At 45.3% G+C, this 10,232-nt stretch overlaps 2 protein-coding genes across 4 annotated transcripts; one reads left to right on the forward strand and one right to left on the reverse strand.

Moving 5' to 3' along the window:
• Positions 1–1,007: 1,007 nt before the first annotated feature.
• Positions 1,008–6,460, reverse strand: ZC2HC1C (zinc finger C2HC-type containing 1C). The gene is made up of 3 exons (XM_081862426.1): positions 6,347–6,460; positions 3,301–4,588; positions 1,008–2,365 (listed from the first exon to the last, which is right to left on the reverse strand). The coding sequence occupies exons 2-3, from the start codon at positions 4,567–4,569 to the stop codon at positions 2,060–2,062; spliced, it is 1,575 nt and encodes a 524-aa protein (XP_081718552.1). The 5' UTR covers positions 4,570–4,588; positions 6,347–6,460; the 3' UTR covers positions 1,008–2,059.
• A 114-nt stretch (positions 6,461–6,574) lies between these two features.
• Positions 6,575–9,238, forward strand: ACYP1 (acylphosphatase 1). Of its 3 annotated transcripts, none has more exons than XM_081866863.1 (3): positions 6,575–6,696; positions 7,174–7,269; positions 8,805–9,238. In XM_081866863.1, the coding sequence occupies exons 1-3, from the start codon at positions 6,694–6,696 to the stop codon at positions 9,018–9,020; spliced, it is 315 nt and encodes a 104-aa protein (XP_081722989.1). In that variant the 5' UTR covers positions 6,575–6,693; the 3' UTR covers positions 9,021–9,238. The 3 variants fall into 3 exon arrangements, with proteins under 3 accessions (XP_081722989.1, XP_081722991.1, XP_081722990.1); XM_081866865.1 differs by lacking the exon at positions 6,575–6,696 and adding an exon at positions 6,703–6,847; XM_081866864.1 differs by lacking the exon at positions 6,575–6,696 and having other exon boundaries at positions 6,962–7,269.
• Positions 9,239–10,232: the final 994 nt, after the last annotated feature.

Below are 10,232 nucleotides of genomic sequence, written 5' to 3' on the forward strand. Positions count from 1 at the left end.
AATATAGCACATCAGAGGTGATGCTGATGTTGGCTTGGATTCACAGTCAAAAAACTCCATACCTCACAAATGGCAGCAAAAATCAGTCTATTTAAATTGCCTCTTCAGGCCTCTGGTGCCAAATCAAGGCTCAAGTGTATTCAGAAACTTTATACACAACTGGCGATATATATTTTGCATATGAAGAAAGACCCAAATAAGAGTAGAGCCATCTCTCTCTTCTACGGCTTTGGCATCTTCCTTAGCCATACATGCATAATAGAGTACACTGCAAGGTGTTTTTTTTTTGGGGGGGGGGTCTGCTTGTTTTTAACTCCTTTGAAACAATCTGAATCTCTCCAAGTGCATATTTCTTACTGTTCTGCAGACAGTGCAAACTATTTTGTTGAAGAGATAATCTCTAAATGGTCGTAACTCAAGGAAAATGGGTTCTGGATTTTTCTTTAATTCCTCTTGAAGGGATTTTAAAATTTCCTTTGGCTGGTACAGGAGAAGCAGTGAAAACCTTTGATAACATCACCTTTGAAAGCATGCAGAAAGCAAACAAGGGGAGTTGGCAATAGCCATGCGTGCAATGGAGAAAACCAGTTTGTCCTCAACATTTTTTTTTACTTTGTTAGTAACAGAAATGTGGAGTGTGTTTTGAAAATTGTTTCATATTTCCATTATAGTAGCTCCTACAGTGGGGATACTCTCCTGAATTCCATGTCCTACTTTTTTACAAAGTTAAACACATCAGTACTCTTTGCTGCTCTTTTTTATGACCGGTGATATGAAAGGGGCTTATGCACACCACTAGTTTTGTCCTTACAATCTCTAAAGCCATATCAGTATTTCTCACAAGTGAATCAACACTTGCATTTTGAAGCTTTCAGACATCCGTAGCAATGTTTATGAACCACATAATCTGTTGAAGTACTGCATTGCATAAAATAATGCTGGTATCTCTGAAGAAGCTGTGATGGAGGTAATACATTCCCACGTTCAATTATTACATTTCCCCCATGTTTTCCAAGTTGCCACATTTCACATATTTTATTACAGACGTTAGTTCATCACTGGGAGACAATGAATGCATACACACCCTGCTTTTAATGCACTTTTAATGCACTTGTTCCCCTTGCTTGCCTAACACTCTCTCTAGTTGGTGAGCCCCCAAAATGTCTCAGCCACTAACCTGACACCAAAGATATGGCTAGTCCAAATGCCCACCTCCTGAATAACTAACTACGGTAGTTTTCCTTCCCCGCTCCCTGAGCTTATGACTGCATAAAGAGGTAGGATTCAGTGGCCAAATCATGCTAAAGTAATCAATCCATTTTACAATCACCATTCTCATATTCCCCATAGCCATTCTTTTTTAGCTTTAGAGAAATTTGGACAGACCAGGTTTCTGTTTGCCAGTATTTGTAGATAGGCAAGAAAACTTAATGGCCAGATGAGATGGATAGCATGCAATATATCCAAGTAGGTATCACCCCCTCCCAGCAGTTATATTAGTAATACAGTTCTATAGTTTGAGCTTTATGTAATGCTGAGCATCTGGGTAGTTTAAGACCTTCATTTCAGTTATGGGAGCTAAGAATTCTCTGTTCTTGTATGAACATGTAAACCAAGAATGGTAGTCCACTTAGCAGATGCCTTACAAAGTTGAAGAGTACCTCAAGACAGGTAAGAGTTCCTTCTGATAATTCTCAGTAGCACATAATCCCATGTCCTAGGAGGCAGACAGAAATCCTAATGTTCCTGACAAATGTGCATGGGTTCTGTGAAGGGGAGGGAATGAGGACCAGCCAACAGCAGCAACACAGATGTAAGAGCACTACCTTAGGTCTAACTATTTTACAAAGCACTGGACCTTAATATGCAATACATGGAGTTTAATAATTTGTTCATGGTTTATGGGCTTCTCACTGATTTCATACCTTTGTATTTTATATATAAAATGAAACTGCAGCACTGGGAATGCTGTCTGCTACTCTGTGCTATCAAACAAGGAAATGGCAGGGAGCCTCAATGTGATGATGCCAGTTGCAGATCTCACTTTGGCCCACTACTATCAGCGCTTCTTTTGCTGTGGTGGTGGGGGTCTGTTCTTAATGTTCTTGCACTTGGGAATGTGTCTCTCAGCCACCTTAGGTGCAAACTGACGGGTGCAATAAGGGCATAACTTGTAGTCTGGGTTCTCCATAGCAGGGGCCGGGGGGAGGTCTGATGCCTTCCCTCCTTTGGAGATTACTCGTTGCAGCTCACGAGCCCTACGCAATGTCTTGATGAACGATTCGTGCTTCTGTCTCCAGTTGCTTTGCTTAGATAGCTCACTGTTTTGCTTGGAAGCCTCAAAATTTTGTCTGGAATTCTTTTTCTGTAGTGAGAAGGGGGAAAGGGAGAAACTATTAGTACAACCTGTTAGCTCACACTCTGATATTTCCTGCCACTGTTTTTGTTCTGGACACAGTTTAGTTATCATATACCAGATAGCAGGACATTTCTAATGTAACAGGTTCTTGGTCCCTATAAGGCAAATGGAACTACATAGCATATGTGAAGACCAAAGTTCTGCTAGGTGGACAGAACATGTGCTGCTTTTAAAAAGTCATATCACTAACTCACAGGTCCACTGCAGAATGATATCACTAGGTTTTCTACCAAAATCATTGCCACTGCTCAGATCATCTGAACATTGTAACTGGAATGCAGATGAAATCTCTTAAACGGGGGTAAAATTACCAGATTTAATCTGATGGTGAAATTGAACAGACCCTCTAAAATAGAAGGACTTTGATGCCACTGGACTGTTCCATACTTTTAAATATGAGTACTTTCTTCATTCTTAATTTCAGAGGATCGTTCTAAGCCTGATCTTAATCTTATCATGCAGCTGTGAAATTTGTAGGTTAGTTATGAGTGACTTGTTACATAAAATTAATTTGATAATTTTGAAGATTTGTTTTCACATCCTCAACACCTCGTTTTTGTATGATGAAAAAAGGTAAAATTGGGCTCTTGTTTGGTATAATTTCTAGCAGTCACCCTACCCATGGCTGAATTGAAGTAAACGAATGGCAATTAGAGGTATATTAGGGATCATCAAGATTTATTAGGAATTCCACATGATTTGAAAGGAACTCCCAAGAATTAAAGAATGAACATCAAAGTGGAAACCAGAGAATGATGGCAAATGATGCTGGTACATCATTAAAGCTAAAAAGGACCCAGGCTGATCAGTGACTGTCTAAAAGTTCCAAACAGACCCAAAGGAACAGCAGGGTATGCATAACAAGTAAGTAAATGTATTACCTGAGAGGTGTCTGTACCCTTCAATAGATAATAGGTCTCTAATTCGGTGCCTTTTGCTCTAGCCTTGCTTGAATCAAACACTTTTCTCTTGGAGCCATGATTCTTCCTGCAGATGCTTATGTGCTTCTCCAACCTGGAGCAATAAAGCTTTCGCCCACAGAAATTGCACTCTCCCCAATCCTCTACACTGCTTGGAGCCTCTGTATATGAGGGTTCTGCTGCCACACAGTCAACCTGTCCCAACGAGGCTGCTGCGGAAGGAGCCTGGTCACGTATGGAAGCCAGTTCTGGGCTAGAAGTGGCTGAAATCTGGGATACATTCTCTCGAATTTTACTGTTGCTAGCCACCAATCTTTGCTTTTTTAGCTTTTCCATGTGGAGTGCCTGGGGAGGCAGGGCAGTCCCCACTGAGACAGCAGGGCTGTCTGGAATATGTACCTTTTGACAGTCACGCGTTTGAGCTACAGATCTGGAAACATGGCCCTGAGTAATACCTGCTGCTTTCCTCTCAGGCATACATAGTCCTCCCCGCTGCCGTCTTCCTTCTGCTTCTGCCTGCTGCCTCTCCCACTGGATTCTTCGAAGCTCTTCTTCCGTTCTCCTCAGCTTCTCCCTGAGCAGGGCCTCCTTTCGCTGGATCTCCTCCTCTAAGCTCCGCCCAGCAGCCTCCAGTTTTTGAATGTAGCCCGACTCTGCCCTACGGGAATGAGAAGCTGCTCTCTTGGATTGCTCTACAGAAAAAGGAGAAGGCACTCTAACATGATGAGTCTTGACTGCATGTGACCTTCCTTTTTTCTCTGAGCTAGGGCTAATGGGAGGAGTCTTTCTGGCTGGTGGGCTCCCAACTTGCCAAGAACTGGGCAGGTGAACATTCCCAGCTGTATGGGGAAAGACTGGTTTTAGAGGGTATGACCTGTCCACACCTTCTCTCCGTTTGGTTCTCCAGTGGGAGGGCAGACTGTTGGCCTGGCCCTTGAAGTACCAATTGCGTGGGCCAGCAGAATAGAAACCTGCCTTCTCCAAGATCAGTTGACTAGTTTCTGTAGGCTGAGAACAAGAAGAGCTCCGCCCTTTTGGGATATGAAGATCTGCCAGCTTCTTATCTTTGTTGCACAGGAATTGCTGCTGGATATTACTCCTCAAGTGTTCTAGCTGGACCTGCTCTTTAAGAGCCTCAGGGTGGCATCTTTCCTGGCTTGTTGCAGGAAGGCTGGAATTGGCCGCCATTGGATCCATATGTGAACACACAGCCAGCTGCAAATGAGCCATTCAGCATTTCCAGTAAAGCCTGGGGGAATGCAACAAGTTACATACATGCTATGATTGGGGCCCTCATGCTAGAATCCCTCTCCCCTAGTATAATAGGGGAAAGCAAGTACACATCAGCTCTAGGGGGGCTTTATAGATATATAAAGGGGGCCCTTGCTTTTCAGTGATGGAAACGGCACTGGCATATGGGGAGGATGACAGAATATTGCATGAGGGCCTGACATTGTATCAGCACAATATCCAGAATCCTTAAATCTGTGCAAATGTAAGTGCACCAGGCAAATTTGGGGATCCTATGCCATTAGAAATTTCTGTGTTGACATCAGGGCCTAAGGGAGCAGGAATGGTGTAGAAAAAGGGACAAGAAGTCAACAGTGTATCAAGTGTTCCAGTCCTTTCCTTTCCTCTCTTAAAATGGACTGGCAGAGGGAGGGATCAAACCATTATATCTGCACAGAAAGCCTTTTACAAAGACTTTAATAAATGGGGGGGGGGTTTCATAACTTGATGCAATCCATCCTCCCTACTTCAAATGGTGAGGCTACCTAGAAGAGAGCCTCCAAAGAGGATAAGCACAGGAAAGCTGACATGGTAGCAAGTTTTCCTTCAGGTACCTGGGCATCAAGCCATTTAAAGATAAGTACCAGCACTCAGAAATTGATGAGCAGCCAGTGAAGTTTTTAAATACACTTGAAATATGTTCAAAATGATCAGAAAGTATGCTGAACCAACTGAAATTACCAGTACTCAAAAGTACCTCACATGCAATGTATCATATCCGTCAACCCTAGATTATATCAAGGTATGGACAACTGTGATCAAGCTATCTGTTCAACTGGTGCACCAACCTGAGCTTATGAAAGGTTTTGACTACCAAAGGCAGCAGACTAAATAAAATGGATAAATTTCTATATATAGCATCCAGCTGACACTATACGTATAGCATCTAGAATACAGGATATTTAACTAGATATACTATTGCTCTCATTCACTATGACAGTTCTCATGTAATAGAAGACAGTAACATAATGTACACCTAAGGTAGTGTTTAGGGTCTACTGACTCTAATGGAAGCTACTGACCCTAATGGAATCAGCAAAATTCCTAATAATGGGAAGGTGGCCTGACAGGTGTTTGATAGCTCATTACAGGTACACTAACCTTAATGTACTGGTAACTGAACAGTTTAGACTACAGTAGAAGCTTCATCAGATGTTGGCAAGTGATGGGCCTCAATTTCAGAAAGCTGATGCAAGATACCTGCCAAAATAATGCTTTTAAATCATGGTAGCTATTCCTATGTGAAACTAATAGAGGTTGCATCCTCAAGTCAAGGGTGCCAGTGGCCCTCCAGATGTTGCACTCCAGCCTCCATCATCCCTGACTATCCCCTTGTCTATCCTGGCTAAGGCTGACAGGTGTTGGAGACCAACAATTTGTGTCTGGCCACAGGGTCCCCACCCCACCCCCACCCCTTATTCTTCAACAAGACTGCCAGTTAGTTGCAGAATTAAAAGATTTCAACCCAGCGTCCTGTTACCGCTCGCTCCAAGCGACTGCCTGGTCAGTTCTACGCGGGGCCAAGCAAACATCTTCCACCGAGAAATGGGATGAAGCCAAGAGGGGACACCCACACCCACCTGTTCAGTCTCCAGGGTAACTTGGACCCCCGCGCTCCGCAAGGCCTGCCTGCTCGCCCGCCCGCCCTCGCAGAGCATGTCTGGCTGCTCCAGACACTCGTCCCCAGCCCCTCAAGCCAAGCCAAGCCTATTCTCACCTGCCTCTTCTTACCGCAGCCTCCGATCCTCAGGGCAGCTGTTTACCACCGTTGCTTAGCAACGAGCGCCCGCGTGCTACATCCGGCTCCGTCCTCCCCGCTTCCTGCCTGCATCTTTAGGGTCTGTCTATCTCGGTGCGTTGACTTATTTTTATTTATTTTTAAGGGAAATGGTCGTCCCCTCTCTATGGTTCGAGCTTATTTGCCGTTCCAGCCTGAAAAGGGCGGGGGGAGGGGGGGAGGGGGAGGTTAGAGAAAGAGACGCCCGGTCTCGTTCCTTGACGACCGTCTCCACTTCCGCTCCATGTTCTGAGGCCCTTCTAGCAACCTGGGCCGAGGGCAGCTCCATGGTAAGGCGAGCCGTTAGTGGCGGTTGGTGCCGCCCAGGTGCCCCTGGCTCCTGACTGGGACCTCGGAGACCGGCTCCGCTCCTTGGCGACGAGCCTGGCGGCAGCTTCGCACTGTTGGATGTAACGCGCCGAGAGGCTCCTGAACCGGCAGGTCTCTCCTTCCCTCTTCTGTAGCCAAGGGGATGCAAATGACGGGCGGCGCCTGTCGGGGCTGCCCTGACCCCGCCGCGCCCCTTCGCCCTCTGCCCTCCCTAATGTGGAGCAGGACGCGGAGTGGGAGGCGGTCCTCTCCCCCGGGGAGCGGGGCTGGGCCAAGTAGGCGCCGCCGCCGCCGCCGCCGCCACAACCATGGCTCCTTCGTCGGAGGTTGCGGAGATTACCGCCGTCTTCTGCCAGCGTTTGCAGGGGTGGGCACTATGGGACCCTGACCCTCGGCCTCTCCTGTTCTGCCTAATCGCGTTTCTGCTTCTGGTCCAGGCGCCAGCAGCCATGGCGGAGGGAGACGGCCTCATTTCAGTGGACTACGAAGTGTTCGGGAAAGTCCAAGGGGTCTTTTTCCGCAAAAACACACAGGTGGGTGTGCTCTAGTCTGAGGTTTCCCTGGGGTAGGCAAAGGGAAGGTGGTGTGTGACTTTTCCGGTCGCCTCCCCAGCGCGCCCACACAGGCATGGCGGGGGGGGGGGAGCGTGAGCATTATGAGCGCTTTAGAAGCTTTGCTTGGGCAACTTAAGTTGTGTATACACTCCCGCATCCAGTGCATTCCTACTGCCTCTTTGAGATACACTTGTGGCCAAGTAGTGTATGTATCTATGTCTAGCTGTGTTTTAAGCTCAGGCTACAGTCCTATCTCCCGTCCATTTATTTAAGAGTAAACCACAATGATCCTCAGTTTGTATTTCCAAAAGGCCTGGATTGTAAGCAGTGGCTATTTCTTTCTTCTTTTACAGATAGGTAGCCGTGTTGGTCTGCCATAGTCAAAACAAAACAAATTCCTTCCAGTAGCACCTTAAAGACCAACTAAGTCAGTTCTTGGTATGAGCTTTCGTGTGCATGCACACTTCTTCAGATACACTGAAACTTCTGTTTCACTGTTTCAGTGAAACTTCTGTTTCAGTGTATCTGAAACATACATCTGAAACTTCTGTTTCAGTGTATCTGAAGAAGTGTGCATGCACACGAAAGCTCATACCAAGAACTGACTTAGTTGGTCTTTAAGGTGCTACTGGAAGGGATTTGTTTTGTTCTTTCTTCTTTGATATTCGTTGATATGCAAATATATTCTGTAGTTTCCTTTCTATTCAGACTAATTACATTGTGTGTTTGTCTGCATATATAGTGATACCTTGGGTTACATACGCTTCAGCTTACAGACTCCACTAACCCAGAAATATTACCTCGGGTTAAGAACTTTGCTTCAGGATGAGAACAGAAATCGTGCTCTGGCGGCGCGGCGGCAGCAGGAGGCCCCATTAGCTAAAGTGGTGCTTCAGGTTAAGAACAGTTTCAGGTTAAGTACGGACCTCCGGAACGACTTAACCCGAGGTTGACAACGGAATGCTCCTCCGGAGGTGAAGCCAAACTGCTGAAGAATTACAGTACCAGTAACTCATAACTGCTGCCTCCTGTGTTGTTTTTGCTGTGTTAGCAACACTGAAGTGACCTCCCTGGGGCGCAAGCCTGGGCAGTATATATGGAGGAACTGGGCTGCCTAGACAAAAAGACACTCCTTTTGGCCTTGTTGGTGTGGTCTAGAGCAGTGTTTCCCAACCTTGGGCCTCCAGCTGTTTTTGGACTACAACTCCCATCATCCCTAGCTAGCAAGACCAGTGGTCAGGGATGATGGGAATTGTAGTTCAAAAACAGCTGGAGGCCCAAGGTTGGGAAACACTGGTCTAGAGGAAAGGAAAGCAATATGTTTCACACCAACATGGCTGCCGGAGCTGCCGGAAGGAGTGTACAAGGCACCATCAGACTGTCTTAGGGACTCCACTCTGGATTTGTATAGTGTTTACTCCTTAGCCTTTCCTTCTCTCAAATATGTCCCACAAGGCAGTGTATTATTATCTCTTTTTCCATCATATAAATTGCATCTTTATATATTTTTTTAGACCGAAGGAAAGAAGTTGGGTGTCGTTGGCTGGGTGCAGAATACTGACTATGGCACTGTGCAAGGCCAAATCCAAGGTCCTACTGTCAAGGTGCGACAACTTCAAGAATGGCTTCAGAAGACAGGAAGCCCCAAGTCCCGCATCGACAGAGCTGAATTCCGCAATGAGAAGAAGATTGCTCGTTTAGAGCATAGTGACTTTTGTATTGTAAAATAATAGTGCCCCGGGGGGAAAGTACTATATTTATAGTAAGAGCAGTAAGCTCATTGGGAAGAAAGCGCTCCCTTTAGTTTTTATATTAATTGTTTATGTGCAGATTTATTCACTTTAAACTATATATTTAAATTATTTATTTACATTGTGATTACATTGGTTACACTGAATGTCCTAAGAACTTCATGTGTTAAGAATTGTTAATAAAGTGTATGCTTAGGTTTGTTTATTAATTTATTTCACATCACCCCCTGGAGGTGCACTCCATTGTCTCTTGAGACAGGCAGATGCCAAAAAAAAGTTTAGAGCATTTGTACCCTGCTCTTAAATCAACAAGGCTCCCAGAGTGGCCTTACATACAATCAATTAAAACAGGACAGTCCCTGTCCACAGGCTTACATCAATGGCAGACTTTGGTCTTTAAAATGTCAGTGGCACCCTGTGCAAGGCCAAAATTTGGCACCACCTCAGCCTCTCACCTTTGGTTCTGCTCAATTCACTATGTTATAGTTGCAAAGCCCTGCAGCGCCCTCCAGTGCGATGGAACCGACAACACATAAGGGAAAAGGGACAAGGAGGGAAGAGGGGAAAACACATCAAACTCAGGCACTAGTTTTTAAAACAGTTGTTTTTATAATGACAAGCTTGCATAGTTCAGGGGTAGGAGGTGCATGATGGAGCTGGGCCTTTGGCAAAACTGGTGGAATGAATGATCCCTGGGGGAAAGGATAATCAAAGGCTACTTACTAGCCATGAAGTCTATTATCTACCTCCACTATTGGAGGCTGCATGTCTCTGAATGCCTGTTGCTGGGAATCACATGTGGGAAGAGTGCTGTTGCATTCACTTCTCACTTGTAGGTATGTGCTTGGCCACACTGGTTACTTGACTAGACAGGCCTTTGGCCTGATCCAGCAAGGCTCTTATATTCTTAACAGTGGAGCCTATCCATATAAAACTGGTTTACAAACACTTCATGTGTATGCAGTCTGTACTGCATTGAGAAGGCTATATAGCTAATGCTCAGATCTGATGAATTTAAAGAGCACAAAAAAGGCTCCAACCTGTGTGTTTCAAACCCAACATTTATCCCCTGATTTGCTTTGGCCTCTGAATAATTTTCACAGAGGCAGCTGTATTAGTCTGTTCAGCTAAAACACTATCATTGCACCTTAAAGGCTAATAAATTTTATTATGTTATCAGCTTTCATGGCA

This window comes from Podarcis erhardii (genome assembly GCF_964252035.2).
Source record: "Podarcis erhardii genome assembly, chromosome: 1".
Taxonomy (NCBI): domain Eukaryota; kingdom Metazoa; phylum Chordata; class Lepidosauria; order Squamata; family Lacertidae; genus Podarcis; species Podarcis erhardii.